Source organism: Anoplolepis gracilipes, chromosome 14 (assembly GCF_047496725.1).
Source record: "Anoplolepis gracilipes chromosome 14, ASM4749672v1, whole genome shotgun sequence".
Taxonomy (NCBI): domain Eukaryota; kingdom Metazoa; phylum Arthropoda; class Insecta; order Hymenoptera; family Formicidae; genus Anoplolepis; species Anoplolepis gracilipes.
In genome coordinates, this window is record NC_132983.1 from 8,033,169 (window position 1) to 8,052,140 (window position 18,972).

An 18,972-nucleotide genomic window follows, 5' to 3' on the forward strand; every position below is an offset into this window, starting at 1 on the left:
GAGAAGTTAGGTAGAGTAGCGAGAGCCCAGTGGGACCTGCGTTTTAGGACACTCCACAATCTACCGGGGCGTGTTCGCATCGACAGTGGCTTATGCCGCTGCGGGGTGGGCCGACCTGTGTACAGAGAGGGATATTAGAATTCTGAAAGCCTTGCAGCGTCGAGTCTTAATTTCAATGACTGGCGCATACCGCACGGCCTCGTGGGAATCACTTTGCGTTGTCGGAAGAGTGACTCCTGTAGATATAGTTCTTCGCGAAAGCGCCGCGCGTTATAATGTTAGGTCAGGAAAAGACGCCAAGATCGGTAATATTGAGATCCCCGCCGGAACCGAAAGAAAAACCGCGATCGTAGGGATTAAAAACGAGGCGATGAATATGTGGCAGACCCGATGGAACTCTTCAAGTAAGGGTCGTACCACGTTCGCCTTCTATAGGGACGTGCGAGATAGACTAGCTGCGCGTTCGTTAGAAATAAATCATTGGAGCACACAGTCCTCACTGGACACGGAGATTTTAGGGAAAGACTCTCGTTAGGTCTCGTGGAAAGTGACGTGTGCATTTGCGGAGGTGGAATTGATTCAGTCCAGCACTTCTTACTGGAATGTCCCCTCTTCGACGCGCAGAGAGAGATCCTGCGAAGCGTCGTACCGGAAGATGAATGGCAATAGCCGGATGTGGCACGCTTCTTCGTGTCAAGCCCAGAGGCCCTTTCCGTGTTCACCGATTTTTGCCGAGAATCCCTCTGGCTAAAGGGATACGAATCGTAGATTATATATTAGGTAGGTACGTTGTTCAACCGAAAAGGTCGGAGCTTTCGGATATGGGGGTGTGACCCCGTAATCTTCTCGGGACAACCACGCTCTCGAGCAGCGTTCGCGTCGCGTTAGATGAAATTAGGTAGTTCACTTTACCTTAATACGCCCACCTATCCCACCATTCCCTTCGCCCGACAGGGTCAGAAGCGTTCATCCAGGTCGGGATGCAAATGGACAGGCCTCCCCGTGGTCCCCGTGGGTACGACGGATAAGATAGCGGGGTGAAGGAGTCGGATAGTGGCGAATGCCAGCCGGCGGAGTTTGTCACCCTAAGAAAAAAAAGAAGGGCTTATTCGTCGTGACCAAACTGTCCATCCTGTACAAACGAACCAGCAGGCGCTACTGAATTTTTCCATCGCCCGTCTCGGGGCGGTTCCGATAGACAGTGGATGTAAAAATGTGGCGTATGCCTGAAAGGGCGAGGTAGCACGGGCCTTTCCCATTCGTGGGAACGGCTCACACATTAACTGTCCCTTCTCCAGGGTCGCAAGGGTGCAGGTGTCCGCCGCACCTGCACCGCGACTCAGCGAAAAGGCGACGTTGCGTGGTGGTCCCACAACGTCGCCATCGGTGCGGCATCGAACGTCCGTAGTCGCCCGATGCCGCCCGCGCGGATAAAGAGTTCTCCCTCCTTCGATCCTTGACGAGGGCAAAGGACGGAGGACCTAGCGGGGACGGGTCCCAGTCGAATGCGAAAGTGACCCCGGGGCCCGTCCATAACCGCAGCCGGTGGTGGTCCCGTAACGCCGTCGTTGATGCGTCACTGAGGCTTTTCTCAGTGGCGCATCAAAAGGCAGAAATCTCCCCCCGACCATCTGGGGGAGACAAGCGGGGGTGGGTCCTGATAGAATGCGAAAGCGACCCCAGGGCTAACCGCTGAGAGGACCACCGTGAGGTTTTAGTAGGTATATCCTAATAAATAGGGGGGAGTCCCACATACCCCCGGGGAGTTCCCGCTCCTCGGGGGATGCGTAAAGCATTTCCTCACGTAACAAGAAAAAAAAAGGGTTTGGACGCCTCCCCCTCCTCGATGGTGCGCCACCTTGCCGTAGTGAGAAGGCTCTGTCTCGAAGCCCCGGGAAACCGGAGTGGAGGGATAGCTAAGAGCGCACCTTTAGCCGGATTTCCTCTTGGACCTAATCCCGGGCAGGATGCATAGCATTGGCATGCATACCTGGGTGTCGGACGCGTACAAATCGGTCCCTGCTACAGGCGCGACGGTCGCGGCGGAAATGATGGTGAACGCCACATAGTACGCCGGGGGCGAAAGCCCTTAAACCGGAGCGTGGCTGGGCTGGTTGAGGAGTAACGAAGACACTACGCGAGAGCCTTAGCGTGCCCGCCTGAACAGCGTCCTCCCTTCCGGAGGAGTCCTCTTCAGAAGAGCCGATCGGATGGAGAGGCACCCGATGCTGATCGGGCTCCTTGGGTGCCGATCCTAAAGTGAGGCTTACGCGTCGCAAATCCCAACAGGACGGGAAGCAAGCGTTCGGGGCAGGCTTCTTGGGAGGAGACGGACCTACGGGTGCCGACGAGCCTCCTAGGACGGTCGTTGCTTCCGGGCCATCTCAGTGTCGGGAGTCCGCCGGCTCTTCGGGGGCGACGGGTTTCGCCGGCATCGCTTTGGTCGTCGTAGGTTAGATAATCACCCTACGATGCAAGGTTCGGGTAGGACTTCGACCTGTTGGCTTGACAGCAGGGCGAGGCATCAGGGGGTCGCTCCTCCCTGATTCGGGTTTTGGTGGTGGGTGATGGAGGGATTTTCGGCTGGATTCGAGTTCCAAAGTCACCAAACACCGCAACAGGGGTCCTCTTTCCCCTGTATAGGAATCACGAAAGACGGATCGGTTAACAGGACGCTCGATGTAGGTTGAAGGACCGCAGTCCCGATGCTATACACGGTACGCACAGGGGTCCGCCTTCTCCCTCGTATAAAAACGCGGCGATGGGGACACGGGTTAGGAAGCCCGATGTGGGTTGAAGGACATTACCGTCCCGATGCTACACACGGTTCGAACAGGGGTTCGCCTACCCCCTGTACAAAACACGGAGGCGTTTGGGACAGGATGTTCATCGACAATGCGATAACATCCTGTGAAATGGTTGGTGCCTGACCGGGGGAAACCGGTTCGCGCTGAATTGGGGCGTCGTTGCACAGAAGACCTCTCCGGGCCAACTGCCGTTGGGGCTAGTACGTGCCTCGACTCCTATGGGAATTCGTCCAAGGGGAGGGGCTCTTCTGGATCGGGGACTGGAAGCGGGAACCTGTTAGTAGCGGAACCTAGGAGGGGTTGTGCGAAACCAGGGCCCTGTGGAAGGTCATCGTCAAGGTAAGGATCCATGAAGTGCGGCCGGACCGCCAATACAGGAGTCTGCCTAGTGGTGATTTATCTTGACCACTATAATAACCGAAAGACGCACGCGAATGGCTACCTTCCGAGGGTAGACATCGGAGACAAAGGCGTAGGCCAGGGGTGTCACCCGAGGGATGCCAAAAGTGGACATGGCCCAGGCGAGCTAGGGGCCAAAGGGGATGTCGCCCGATTTGGTCAAACGGCACGACTCGTCACCGTGTACGCGGCTAGACCACTAACGGCCATCTATCGGCCCTCTTCGGAGAGTGCACCCCTCCGACGGCACACTACCTTGACGTGGTGGGTTAGGTTAGTGGTGAGGGGCTCACCTGGTTGGTGATCCCGGTGTGGTTGTCGGGACTTAGGACCCACAACTCCCGGGAGATCCTGAAGGGTACCAAGAGTGTACCAAAACATGGGATGAGCCGATGCAGTGGAGTTACCGCCACCGGGTCGGATACGGTGGACCGGCGGAGGGGGGCTATTGTCCCTGACCCCCCTTTGTCGTCATCGAGCAAAGGGCTACCCGAGGACTTGCTGGCGAGGCTCTCGGGGGCATTGGCTATCGCCAGAGTCGAGAAAATTCGATCCTCGGGCCTTGATCTATATCAATGGCTCGAGGAAGTCGAAAGCACGAAGGAGTACAATAATGCCGGGTACTGGATGGAGTACAGTGCCGAACTAACTTATGGCATCATTGATAAGTTGAGGGATTACCTCGAGGAGGTAGGTCGGCTGCTTTTGGAGTAGAATGGAGATGGTTCGGCCGGGAAAATGGATCAAGCAATCCAAGCCCGGCCGAAGCTCAGGAGAAAGGCCCTTCAGGTCGTTCCTGAGCAAAAAGAAGTTAGCGTGTCCTGCGATTTAGATCCTCACAATGAAGTGAGAGCCGGATCGCAGGACACGATTTTGATGGATTGTAAAAAACTGGAAGAGGCTCCTCACAACCTACAAAGAGGTGTAGGCGGGGGTGTCACCCGAGTCACTCTGGAGTGAAGGATCCTACCGGGATTCTTAAGAAGGGAGAGGAAAAGAAGATGAGAGGGAAAAAGGGACAGGAGGAGGAGTGGAGAGTTGTTAAGAGGAAAAAAAAATCGGAGAAGGGTAAGGGAGAGATCCGACCCAGTAAAGATACTGGGGGCGGAAAGAATGAGAAGGAGAGGAGAGAGGGTAGTGGGGGGATCAAGGATCCGAAGGCCCGCCCTCTAAGGTGTTTGAGGTGCCTAACGTTAGGACACCTGAGCACCTCCTGCCGCTCTGGGGTGGACAGAGGTAACAGGTGTTATCGGTATGATACACCTGGCCACTCCAGGACGGGGTGTAGGTCGGCCTCCAGGTACCCCTTATGTGGGGACTTAGGGGTAGACGATGCGAATGCTTTGGGTGGGGGGGAACTATGTTCCGTTCCTTCCGAGCAGAGAACAGGGAGAGGTGGAATACACCTCTCCCTCCGTCATCCCCCAGCAAAGTTAAGTGGGGGAGTAGGAAGGGGAAAGACTAAGTCTTTCCCCCCTCACCCCTACGGGGCAGTAAACTCGAGGGGTCTGTTAGACCCCTCTCGCCCCAAAACTTGGCCGTACATCCGGTCATTAGTAGGGGGAAGTGAGAATTAATTCTCATTTCCCCCAGAGGCCAAGAGGGTGGGTGCGGGAACAGCCACTCCCCATTGCACCTTGGCCCCAGGGTAGGTAGCGGCGCCGCGCTGTGGTCATCGCGGCGCCGTCGCTGATGCGCCGTTGAGTTTTCTCAACGGCGCATCATGGTAGTAATCCCCCCCGACCATCCGGGGGGATTGGCGAGAGTGGGTCCTGGTAGAATGCGAAACCGACCCCAGGACCCACCCATACTCGCCGGGTAGTGACCACCGTCTGGTTTTTAGTGGGTATACCCCGTCTATAGAAGGAGTCCCACATACCCCCGGGGAGCTCCCGCTCCTCGGGGGATGCGTAAAGCATTTTCCAGACGTAAAAAAAAGGGTTGGACGCTTCAACCCCTTTTTTCTCATATTAATTCCACAATAAAATGTAAATCTACATGGAAGACTCTTTTCTCAGTGTAGCCAATAAAGAATTAATAATTTGAAAGCATAATATGACAAGCATTACTGTACACACACATATATATATATATACAGTGGCGATCAAAAGTTTCGGGCCAAATGTTTTTTTTGCGATATTCGAAAAACAATAATTATATAGTAAAGAGTGCCTGAATGTCATAAAAGTATTTAGTTTTAACAGTAAATCAGTGTAGTTTAAGATAAAGGAATGTATATATTTACTTCATTATTCCTGGAATGCGTTAATTTGTGTGTTCAAAAATATCGGGCCAAGATATAACTAGGTACTCTGACGATGTATTTGTTTGCATTAAGAGTGTTATAGTATTGAAATGTTTACATTAGTTCACAACAAGTCGTCTAGCGAACATCATGTCGCCACACACGACAATACAATTACGCAAAGTTGTCGTGAAGCTTTCAAGAGAAGGCAAGACGTCGCGAGAAATTTCAGCATTGTTATCAATAGGTAAAACAACGGTGAATAATATTATCAACAAATTTAAGACTACAGGAAGTGTAGCTGATCGTCCACGAAGTGGTCGACCCCGGAAAACAACAGCGCGGGTTGACAAATTAATAAGAAGAAAGTCTGTGGTTGACGTTCGGAAGACTGCCGGCATGATTGCCCAAGAATTACGTGACGAGAACCTTGCTGATGTGAGTCGTATCACAGTATCCAGACGTCTGAGGGTATTGAGCTATTCGGTCGAATCGGTGTAAAGAAACCTCTCATTAGTAAAAAGAATCGGAGAGCCCGATTGCAATTTGCCGAGAATCATAAAGAGTCGATGAAACCGAATATTATCCTTATCTATCGACGCAGAGATTCAACGAAGCTAAATATTATAACAACTCGCTTTTGAAATTTACCGCTAGATACCAACTTATGAAATTTGCAATTTTCATCGAACCTATTAAGATTATGAAGAGCTCGCCACTTCTGATGTCTTCGAAGGCGGAGAGTTCTCTTACCAGGATCCAAAAATCCATCTCCATCCGGACGAAGTAGCCAACCCTGGGAAATCTTGGGTTCACCGGATGCCTGGAGGGAGGCAACCCTGCAGTGGGGACGGACCGAAGGAAGTCAGTCGATCTTGCGGACGGAGTCAGTCGAAATTCAGCAGTCGTATTAAACCATTGCAATAAGAAAGTCGTCTCCGAGTCTTTATTCACTGCGTCCTAAAATCAATTTTAACTTAGTTCGTCAGCTACTTTGTGTCGTCAAGGTAGATCTTTAATAATACTTTATTTTCTCGTCTTCGCGACTCGTCTTATATTATAATTTAGAATTACTATTTTATTGTTAATTAATTTCCAATTTCTGGTACAGTGCGGTTGTACCTTTTACTTTTAAATTGTAATCAATCATTACTATACTCGCAATCTCTGTAAAATTTTCAAGCTTTTAAAATACATAGTTGCTTATTTCACGATATTCACAAGTTCATTATTTCAAAATAGTGATCCTTCACCCTCAACCAGTATTTACTATAAGTAATTTAATATTGAATAAATATTTAACGTACGTCTGGATCTTGAGCGTTAGCGAAACCCGTGTCTGGGATAGAGCAGAGTGACGTGCCCCTCGTGTTAGTTCGAGCAGAGCTGAGACTTAGTCGATGAGCTGCTTGAATGTCCGTTTGATCCAGATTGTCAGCCTATAATGAATAATAATTTATCAAATTAAAATAAAATTTTGATTATAATTTATAGTAAATGCCTAGTTCCCGTCGCGCCAGTAAAAGACAATTACGTGCTGCTTTACGACGACAAAGACAGATTTTGAATAGTGATAACGGCCTTAGCCAAGTAGAAAAAGACATAAAAGACAATCCAGTTAGCGTACCAGACAATCGAAGAATTGTCGTAAAACTCTTCGACCAACTTCCTACATCTGACTCGGTCGAAATTCCCATCTCGCGAAGAACTTTCGAATTTATTGGCTGGCCCGGACCGTTGGTTGAAATCGAGCTGCCTCAACCCCTGCTAGTGACATCCCTGAGGGAGATCCACGACGTCCAGTGTACAAGAAGAAAGCCCAGGAAAATCAGCAAAACTAGAAGCATTAATAAATGTAAGTCATAATTTCAAACACACCACATTATATACATTCCTATTATTGATTTATCATATTCAAAATTGAACTTAAATAAAACAGTATATATATATTGAATTATAGATAACTGCTTTCACTATATTAAAGTAATTTCTTTATCATTTCATAACATTATTTTCGAACGTAGAATACGCAAAATTTTGTTATATATATATATATGGAAAGTATGATAAATAAAACATAATAATAATAATACATTCACAACAAATACGTTTATATTGCTCATATAGTAAACTGTTCCACCCTTAGCTCCTATATACATATATAACTCATAAAAACAAAAATAAATATATATATATTTCATAAATTTTTTATTAACGATAATAATAATTTCATATAAGACCTTTAAGATAAATAAAATATTATTCAAATTTTTAAGACAAACGTATAAGTACTTATGAAACAATAAATTTTATTCTTATCAATAAAATTAATATTAAATTATTAATTATTGATTTTTCTAATTATAATAAGGAAATAAACAAATAAAATATAATAAAAAGGAAGATTCATGGTACTTATCTTAATAAATAATGATATAATAAATTAAGGAGCATCCTTCTTATACCATCCATTTCCCTCTTCCATCGGAGACGGTGACTTTTAAATAAATAATATCGCCAGCCTCCAATGAACCATATTCCAGTGTGAATTCATTTATTTTGTATGACACCTTCCTACTTAATATCAAATCTGCAAAGACATATTTTATTTAGTACATATATACTTAATCATAAGGATAATAATAATATTAATAATAATTGCTTTATTATAAAATAAGAAATCAATTCAAAGTATTCATGTACCATAAAATCTCCCACACAAATAAAATAATTGATTCCCTTATATTCGTTACTATATAGATATAATTTGTCCAAAACTCATAAATTAATTTGCATCAATTTAATTAACAATTCATATTAAATCAATTTTGTCCTTTCCCAGAACAAGAAATTAACATAGTGATCACAAATATTCATTATCCTTTCATATTCATGCTCGATCTAGTAATATTCTTTCTTTTTCCCCCTAGACTCAATTGCGAACATACCTATGCATACATAAATTTTATATATTTATTATAAAATTTATCATTTTCTTATTAGTTGTAAATCTTACTAAATGAAATATCAATGTTATCAATAAAAAAAAACATCATAATAAATTCCTACTAATAACAATTAATATAGTTAACCTGTTCTCATATAATTCATTAGTACAGACAATAATAATTGCTTAAACAACAAAATTTATATTCCATATGAAACTATTAATCACATACCTTACCTTCTTATCCAAAGATCCATAAATAACCGCCGATTTCTTTGTTAAAATAATATATACGTCTTAGGCCATATGTTCCTCCATAAGCCATAAACTATATAACTTCCTAGAGTTACCACTCTTATACCATTTTGCATTAAGGGACCAAATTTGGTCCACCAATTGATTACGACCTGAGAAACTAAGACATAAAAATTAAAACTCTATGTATACCCATTAACATATATATATTAACTTTTTGAAAACGATTTTTTAGATTTAAATTTATAAAAAAAAAAAAATTTACAAACAATTTATCTTTTTTATATAAAATTTAGTCAAGTCATTATAATTAGACTCCTGTACAATTACAAATATTATTTTTCCAACATAAGTTAATTAACAAATTACTTGTAAAATTGAACAACATAAGATCTATCGAGGATACGATATTAGAAATTTCTCTCATTTATTCTATTCTACCTGTAAATTAATAATTTCCAACAAAATTTTTCCTTATGATCAATTAACAATAGTATTTAATAATAACAATAAAAAACAAAAATTTATTGCAAAATAAATAAATTATTAACAAAAATTTCTAATTTGCCCAAAACTTCGAGGATATGCTTTTTAGCTTATTTTACACATTTTAGCCGCCATTTTTAAATTTTTTATATTTTGACTTAAGGATTCCAAATACCCTTAAATACCCTTACTACTATTAAACTAAGATTTATACAAAATTTCGACTAAATTGAGACAATTTTAGAATTTTACTATTCAATAGATCACAGTTTTTGCACCTGTAAAAATATAATTTGAAACGTCCATTTTATGCAATATTTCCTGACAACCTTATAGGCAAAATTTCGTAAACTAACCCCTAATAGGTTCCGAAATACTTTCATTTGTTTATAAGACGTCAGCCATCTTGTTTTTATTGGTCCATCCTAGGAAAACCGGACCAATTCCATTGTAATAGACTCGAACTGACGATAATCTGTCCCCAATCTCGATTCTCCAAATCACTCCCTATAATAGTTAATTAAATAAATTAATTATAAGAATTTTCCAATTTCTTATTAACAAGTTAAGATAATACTTAATACTCACTACTGAATAATAGAGACGATATCTTACTTAAAGCCACCCTTATACATATCTTATATACTGGGTGTCAAAAAATCATTACTCATTAAATTTTAAAATTCAAATATCTATAATATTCTCAATACTTACATGCAAAAGACATATAAATCTTATCTCTATCTCTTTTAATTAGCTCCAAATAAATTAAGAATAAATGAGACCTTAAACAATTGACACTGAAATTCAACAAGACACTTTTGTGGACCCTGAAGTTATATTAGAGATCTTAATCCAATTTATAAAAGAAAATAAAGAAAATATTATTTACAATTTAGATAACATTATTAAAGAGTTTTTAAATCAAGCTTCTATCATAATTCCAGATCAATAAAAAAAATCCCCTGATTTATTAGTTCGTAGAACTCATTGATCCTGCTCTCGGCGGAGCCCTGGGTATAGCCGATTTAGACAGATTACCCAAAAACCTAAATAGAGAGCAACCCTGTTATTGACACTTAGGTAGATGATAACAGTGGGTCACTGCATGTGACACCATTCGCCATCTTTTATTTCCAGAAGAATCGGGTTTCTTAGGGACGATCCATACTGGTGGATTATAAGGTAAGAGTGAATATTCTATCATATCATCCCTTAGTAATTTAGTAATTTGTTTGTCTATTTCTTCTTTATGCATAGGAGGAAAGCGATATTGCTTGGTGTGGATCGGAAAGTCATCCGTGGTATAAATAGAATGATGGGTTACATGAATGGTTGCCAATTTATCATTAGGCAAATGAAATCTGTCTAGATTATTATAAACCAGTTTTTGAAGATTATTCCTTTCTTTTTTATTTAAATGTTCCAACCTTAGGAGCTTTAGGGTAAGTTCCGCACTCTCTGGCGGTGTTTCAAAAATGATCTCGTCTAACTGAGACGAATTTTGAGTTGAAGGATGGCTCATGCTCGTCTGATACCCTCGGGAATCAATAACACTGCAAAAGCCTCCATGAGACGTAGAAAAATCATCTTCGTCTTCCTCAGAAGAAGAAGAGGATTAGTAAGAAGAATCAGGATCAGAGACACAACGAACTGTGGCCTTGGATAACCCTCGGATTCCGTTGGCACCACAAGAGGAATATAGATTCTCTTGGGTATCAATGGTGTCAAATTCCTGCAGAGTGAATGAAGATATTTCTATGTTATAATCTTCATCATTAGTATTAAAAAGAGGAAAGTAAGCTTTGCCATGAATATTAGAAACTATCGCGTCTCCAAGGTATATTCCTTTTATAGAAGTTATTAATGGAAGGTATCCTGTTTTTATTTCAGGATTTGTAATTTTAATAAAGAAAGAAGTGACTGTTCTTGGTTTAATGTTAATATATTCCACTTTATCGAATGGAATCGAAGTATTTTAAAGTAGTAATTGTTTTATTTTAAAATCAAAATTTGCATTTTTATTTTTTAAAAACGGATTACCAAGAATATCGTGTTGCGAGAAAAGTATGTCGTTGGAAACTATGTGAAATTCAGTTTGTTTTCCTAGTACTGATATATAAATTGCACCTAAAGTATTAATTGGTTCGGATGCTATTCCTTGCAATGATTGAATATTTCTTTTATCCGGAAAATATTAGAATTGACGTATTGTTTCTTAATTAAATTTAAATCAGAACCGGAATCTATCATAAAGGTGCATGTGTCCTTTAGATCAGGAGATGCTAAAGTAACAGTAGGAGCGGAAATGCTTGCTATGAGCCGATGTTTATTTACTTTTGTGTTTCCAGGTTTTGATTTTCTGTATCTATGAATTGCACGACTCGAGAGGGGTTTGGGCGTTCCTGTTGAGCAGCATCCCGGCGAACGCCTCCTTGTACCGGAGCGCTCTGACCGTTTCCCTGATTGTCAGGAGATTGATTAGAAGAATTCATATCCCCGGTGAGTGATTTTCTATAATCTAATTTCCAGCATTCTGTAATCAAATGTCCAGGAGTTTTGCAATAGCGACATATTTTTTCAGTGGGAAAATTTGGACTAGGTTGTCCAGGAACTAATGGTTTAATAAAAGGGGCGACGTTATTACGCATGTCGTGTACTCTGGGGGTGGAAATGGGAGAAGCTGTTGGGCTACGCGGTTCTGAAGAATGCGAGGACTATGGGTAAGATCTGCACGAGGGGTAAGAACAGGTCGTGTAGGAAAAGTGATTCTCTTGCGTTGATTTTCGGTTTCTAAGGTTTTGCTTAATTGAATAGCTCCAACGATTGCGTCTTCTAAACTGTAATATCTTTCTAGCTTTACACGAATCGGCATATTACCAAATGCTTGCTTATACAAAACCATAATTAAGTAATGTTGTCCTTAATGAATAAAAAATAATCATACAATCATAATTATTCAATTATATTAAGTATTAATTAAAAATTAAAGTCGAAGTCTTTACGGTTATATATATATTCTAAATATATATATATATGTTTTTATATATATATCAAACAGTCGTAATATAATTATATCGACTCATTATTGATAAATATAAATTTTAAACAAATTAACTTCTTACAAAATTATACCAAACTTATCGAACTCCACGTAAAAATCACCTATTCTTAAAAGGATAACTAGTAGTTAAATACATATAAAGGTACAAGCGCACTGACGATATTTGAATAAAATACATCTATCCGTATACATATATATAATATATACATATATATATATATATATATATATATATATATGTACAAAATATATAAATACTGCTGATATTAATCTGCGTCAGTAATTCTGTAAATTTATATGGAAGATTTATTTTACAAAGCGATGGTTGTCAAAACTAAAATTAAAAATCACCTTATATATATATCTTATATACTGGGTGTCAAAAGGATATTATTAAAATTAAAATTATAAAAAGAAGGTAACAACTGTTATTAAATATTTGCTTAAGAGCTAATTTTCGCAGCTGAATAAAATCAATATTAGAAAAACAAAAGCATCATATGTCAAAATAAATTCAATAAAATATACTAGAAATAAGAATATAGTCCCCCATATAAATATTAACAAACATGTAAAATTAATCAATAAGACAAATGTGATGCAACGAGAAAGTATTCAAAATTCTTATAAGTAATATTATGTTGAGAAATAAATTATTATAACAATAATATAAATCTCTCTCGCTGCAATATGAATAAGTCTTAGCGTTGTATAAAAAATCGATAATTAATATGACGCACGCGATAACGGCGACACAAAGACTCATGAAATCATATATAATCAAGTAGCCTAAACATCCTGACGATCAGCGAAGAAGCTTCTTTTTAATCTAATAAACCGATACTCGATTACCATTTCAGTTGAAACAAGTGATTATAAAGAAATCGCTTGAGTATAATCGCGAGAGCTTCCTCGAAATATAACAACGGATACTTGATTATAAAGTTCGCATCATCTTATCGAAATTAAGATATCGAAGAACTCACTCGGTTTCAATAACTCTAGAGGAGGAGACTTCCCTCTTCAAACCAAAGTTCATCTTCATACGAACAAGATCAACCAACCTGAAGGAACTTGGGCCCTTCTGATGACTAGTGGAAGGAGAGATTGAAAGTGGGGACGAACCTCAGAAGTCAGTCGAGCGTGTGGACTGTTAGTCAGTCGTAATTCAGGAGTCGTGAAGAAGTCGTCCTAAGAATCTCTGAGTCTTTGTTCGCTGCGTCCTAGAATAAAATTCAACCTAGTTTTTCCGACTACTACTTTGTGCTGTCGAGGTAGTCTTTTAATACTTTAAGATTTTTTACTTCGCAATTCATTTTAAATTAAACTTAGATTTAACACTATATTACTATTCATACTTTTAATCTCGGTACAGTGCGGATGGACCTTTCGTTTTAATTAATAGATTCCTGTACATTATTATAGCAATTTATATACTTGCAATTTTTCTAAAATTATTTTGATATTTGAAATATATTAGTTTATTCTTGCATTATTTTAAGTGAATTGTTATATTCAGTGTTCCTACATTCCAGAGCCAACATTTACTATAAACAATTAGATATTATACAAATTATTAACAAATATTGACTAAATATCAACGATATTAGAATTTTTATCATCTGGATAAAGCGATAGCAAGTCCCGAGCCTGGGAAAGAGCAAGGTGACGTGCCTCTCGTTACAGTTCAGGCAGAGCTGAGACTTAGTCGATGAGCTGTCTGGGCGTCGTTTAATCCAGATTATTAACAAATATTAATTTAGCAAAATCAAAATAAATTTACGATATAATTTATAGTAGATGCCTGGTACTCACCGCGCTGGTAAAAAGTACAAACAGTTACGCGCCGCTTTACGCCAACAACGGCAAATTCAAAAACAAATTAACGATTTTGATCAAATAACTAAAAATAGTGAAAAACTTACAGTAGATATACCAAATAATCAAAGGATTGTTGTTGAACTCTTCGAGTGGCCGCGGGCTTTAGAGCCAGTCGAAATTCTCAGCACCCGAAGAACCTTCGAGTTCATTGGATGGCCTAGACCACTGGCGCAGATCGAATTATTTCTTTCTGAGATCCTTGTCGCAGACATCCCCGAAGGTGATCCACGGAGAACAGCACGCAAGAAGACACAGGAAAATTCGCAATAATAAAATATTATTAAAGTAAGTCACACTTACGGATATACATATATATATATATATAAATATATATAGGTATGTACATAAAGAAAATATTTTAATGAAATTATATACATAATTGAAAAAAAAAGAAAAAAGAGAAATCAGAATTGAAATAACTAATAGAATAATAAATATTTCTATTAAATTTCTCTCGTATTGCAATATCATTGAAAATAATTCAGTTAAATATATAATCCTTGCAATAATTTAATTTAACTAATAATCTTAAAGTCTTAATAAATAATAATAAATATATATATATATTTTTAAAAACACACATTATATACTACTTTATGTCGCTTAATATTATTTTAATTCAACATTATTTTAATTGCACGTTAGTAATCATATTATTACCCTTTCTTTATATCATTAAAATTATTATAAATAAAATTTAGAAATTTTTTCCAATTGCTTTCACTATATTAAAGCATTTTCTCTATCATTTAACAATATTATCTCAAATATAGAATACGTAAAACTTCATTATATATATATATAAATAATATAATAAATAAAAACATAGTAATAGTAATACATTTGCAAGTACATTTATATTACTGTTCATATAATACTGTTCCACCCTTAGCTCCCAGATATAACTCACAAAAAAAAGAAGAAAAAAAACCACTTTTTATTATATATATATATATATATATATATATATATATATTACTAAAATAATTAACTATAGCAATAGATTTTCATAATAAGGCTTTTGAGACAAATAAAGTATTAATAAAAATCTTTCCAAGACATATGTATAAGCATTTATGAAAATAATAAATTTTATTTTTATCTATAAATTAATATTTTATTATTAATTATTGATTTTCATAATTATAATAGAGAATAAATAAATAGAAAAAGAATAAATAAATAGAAATATATATATAAAAAGGAAGATCCACGATACTTATCTTAATAAATGATGTTGTGAGCAAATAAGGAGCATCCTTCTTATTTATTATACTATCACTTCCCTTTTCCATCGGAGACGGTGACTTTTTAAATAAATAATAGCGCCGGCCTCTAATGAACCATATTCCAGTGTAAATTTATTTATTTGGATGTCACTTTCCCTCGTAATATTAAATCTGCAAAAATATATATATTTTATTTAATATATATATATATATCTATTTATAAGGATAATCTTAACAATAATAATAATAATTACTTTATTACAAAATAAGGAAATCCATTCAAAGTATTCATGAATCACAAAATCTCCTATATAATTAAAATAACCAATTCTCTCATACTCATTACTATATAAATATAACTTGTCCAAAATTATATATTAATTCATATCAAATTAATTAACAAATTATATTGAGATAATTTTATCCTCTTCAAGAACAACCAATAAATATAATAATTATCAATATTTATTATACTCTCAACTTTATGTACCCTCTAGTAATATTTTTTCACTAGACTCAATTACGAACACACCTATACATACATAAAATCTATATATATATATAATAAAATTGTCATTTTCACATTAGTTATAAGTCTTATTAAATAAAATATCAGTTTTACTAAATATAAAACATCATAATGAAGTTCTAAATTTCACCATAACAATTAGTACAGTTAATCTACCTTCATATAATTCATTAATACAGGCGACAATAATTGTTTAAATAATAAAATTTATATTCCATTTAAAACTATTAATCGTATATCTTACCTCCTTATTTGAAGATCCATAAATTACTGCCGATTTCTTTGTTAAAATAATAAATACTTCCGACAACATCTTAAATTATATGTTCCTCCATAAGCCATAGACTATATAACTTTATAACAGTTAGATTTACAGGTTAGATTTACCACTCTTACACCATTTTACATTGAGAAATCAAATTTAGTTCACCAATTAAACTCGACCTGAAGAACCAGAAAATAAATATTAAAATTCTATGTATACCCATTAACACATATATATACTCACTTATACATATACATACCTATTTATCGAAAACGACCTTTTAGATTTTAATTTATAAAAATATATAAACAATCAATTTTAACTTTATTGTTACGTGCCATCAAAGGTAGATATTCCATAGCAGAAATTCCATTATCACAAGATCCTTCATAACAATAAAATAAAAAGAAAATTGACAGGAAACTTGGTGTCCTGAAAGGCACCCTTGGACATATGTATACATATATACATATATGTCCAGCGGCAGTTTTCGGGACATTTACAGGGACGCATAATAAAAAACCTCTCACCCCCCAAAAAACATAGAAAATAAAGGTGCCATTATTTGGACACCCCTAACAACAACCCCCGAACTAAATTTTCATCCCCTTTTTCGCAATTTATAATAAAACCGAGTCAATTTGTTCATAAATAAATAATTAATTGACATATTAAGATAATAATTTTAATATATAATTGCATATTAGAGTAATTATTAAAACCCTCCATACACATATACTTATAAATAATCCGTTTGTTAATTAACAATAATTTATAAACAATACCTTATCTTTCTCATCGAAAATTTAGTCAAGTCATTATAATTAAGACTCCTTTATAATTACAAAAAATTATTTTTCCAACATAAGTTAATTTACAAGTTACTTGTAAAATCAAATAATAACGAATTTATTGGAGATACGAAATTAGAATTTTTCTCAGTTATTCTATCCTACTTGTAAATTAATAATCTCCAACCAAAATTTTTTTTCTCATGATTAATTAACAATAACGTTATATAAGAACAATAAAAAAAAACACAAAAATTTATTACAAAATAAATAAATAATTAACAAAATTTCTAATTTGCTTGAAACTTTGAGGATACACTTTTTAACCAATTTTACACATTTTGGCCGCCATTTTTGATTTTTTCATTTTTGAACTTAATGATCCCAAATACCCTCAAAAATTCTTATTAGTACTAAACTAAGATTTATGCAAAACTTTGACTAAATTAAGACAACTTTAGAATTTTACTATTCAATAGATCACAGTTTTGCACCTGTAAAAGTACAAATTTAACTCGTCTATTTTATGCAGTATTTCCTGTAGATCTTATAACCAAATTTTCGTAAACTCACCCCTAATCGGTTCCGAAATACTTCTATTTGTTTATAAGACGTCAGCCATCTTGTTCTTACTGGTCCATCCTAGGAAGACCGGACCAATTCCATTATAAAGGACTTGAAATGACGATAATCTGTCCTCAATCTCGACTCTCCAAATCACTCCCTATAATAATTAATTAAATGAATTAATTATAAAAGTTATAAAATTTCTTAAGTAATAAGTTAGGATAATACTTAATAGTCATTACTGAATAATAGAGACAAAATCTTACTTTAAAGCCACCCTATATACATATCTTACATACCGGGTGTCTAAAAATCATTGATCATAGAAATTTAAAATTTAAATATCTACAATATACTTAATACGTGCACTCAATAAACATAAAACTTTTTATCTCTATCTCTCTATATTAGTCTCAAATAAATTAATAATTAATGAAACCACAAGCAACCGACGCTGAAATACAACAGAATACTTCTCAAGAACCTTAAGACACCATAATAGAAATACTAATACAATTTTTGGAAGAAAATAAAGAAAACATTATTTATAATTTAGACGATATTATTATTGAACTAATGAACCAAGCCTCAATTGTAATGGTTCCCGATCAGTAAAAAAAAAAAAAATGACCCGATTATCAAAAGAGTCAAGTCTTAGCTCTCGGTGGTTCCCTGGGTATAACCGGTTTAAACAGGTTGCCCTAAAAAACTAAATAGAGAGCAACCTTGGTATTGACACCGAGGTGGACAATAATAGTGGATCGCGAAACGTGACATGGGATTCATTGGCTCCAAGGGAGATTGATCTTCTTCTGGCTCTATTCCTCGTTGATTCACGGGTCCTCGTGCTAAGTGAAGTAAGAGGTGTATGAGAGAGCTCCATACGGTGCCTAGCAAGTGCAGACTGCATCCGTACACGGCGTGAAGGGCGTATCCATGGATTGCTGTGTCAATAGTCAATTTAATGAGTCGTATAATTAGAAATACTCCAAGAATTCCGGCCGTTGCTGATCCGAAAGTTACAAATCCGCCCCAAATTCTTGAGACAGTATTCGAAGCTATTTTCTGGAGTGATTCCTCATCTAGCAGACTGTATATGGAGACTTCTCCGGGTACGACAGCTTGTCCTGTCATCTCACGGGCTATGAGATTTAGAAGTGCCGGTTTCTTTGCAGGAAACATAATATGATCTCGTAATTTTTCTATATCCTTTTCAGTATATATTCCACTAATGGCTAATGGACCCGGGGTGAGATATTTTCAACTCAAAGAGGTCATCGGATGTAATCGTTGTGGAGATAATTGTATGACTTGTGGATCAGGGGTGAGCTGGATCCATGTATCATCTATACGGTAGAGTGTTGGTAATTCAAAGCTACTTTCCTTTTGAGTTCCGAATTTGGTGAGTATCCTTGATTTTGGCATTAGAAATAGTGAAGCGTTTCTTATTGTTACAGGGAGCTCTGCGTAACATTCTTTTGTTCTACGGATTATAGCGTCAACGGGA

At 37.3% G+C, this 18,972-nt stretch overlaps 1 protein-coding gene and 1 long non-coding RNA gene across 2 annotated transcripts; one reads left to right on the plus strand and one right to left on the minus strand.

Annotated features, from left to right (window-relative positions):
- Nucleotides 1–5,601: 5,601 nt before the first annotated feature.
- Nucleotides 5,602–5,952, plus strand: LOC140673507 (uncharacterized). Its single transcript, XM_072906484.1, has one exon. The coding sequence runs from the start codon at nt 5,602–5,604 to the stop codon at nt 5,950–5,952; it is 351 nt and encodes a 116-aa protein (XP_072762585.1).
- A 9,394-nt stretch (nt 5,953–15,346) lies between these two features.
- On the minus strand, nt 15,347–17,616 carry LOC140673438 (uncharacterized). The gene is made up of 4 exons (XR_012048056.1): nt 17,472–17,616; nt 16,367–16,492; nt 16,087–16,286; nt 15,347–15,484 (listed from the first exon to the last, which is right to left on the minus strand). It is a non-coding gene; the product is annotated as an uncharacterized lncRNA (long non-coding RNA).
- Between the last annotated feature and the right edge of the window lie 1,356 nt (nt 17,617–18,972).

Bases quoted from the DNA above. Each gene is read 5' to 3' on its own strand.
- LOC140673507 (XM_072906484.1), top strand. From the start codon at position 5,602: ATGTCGCCACACACGACAATACAATTACGCAAAGTTGTCGTGAAGCTT.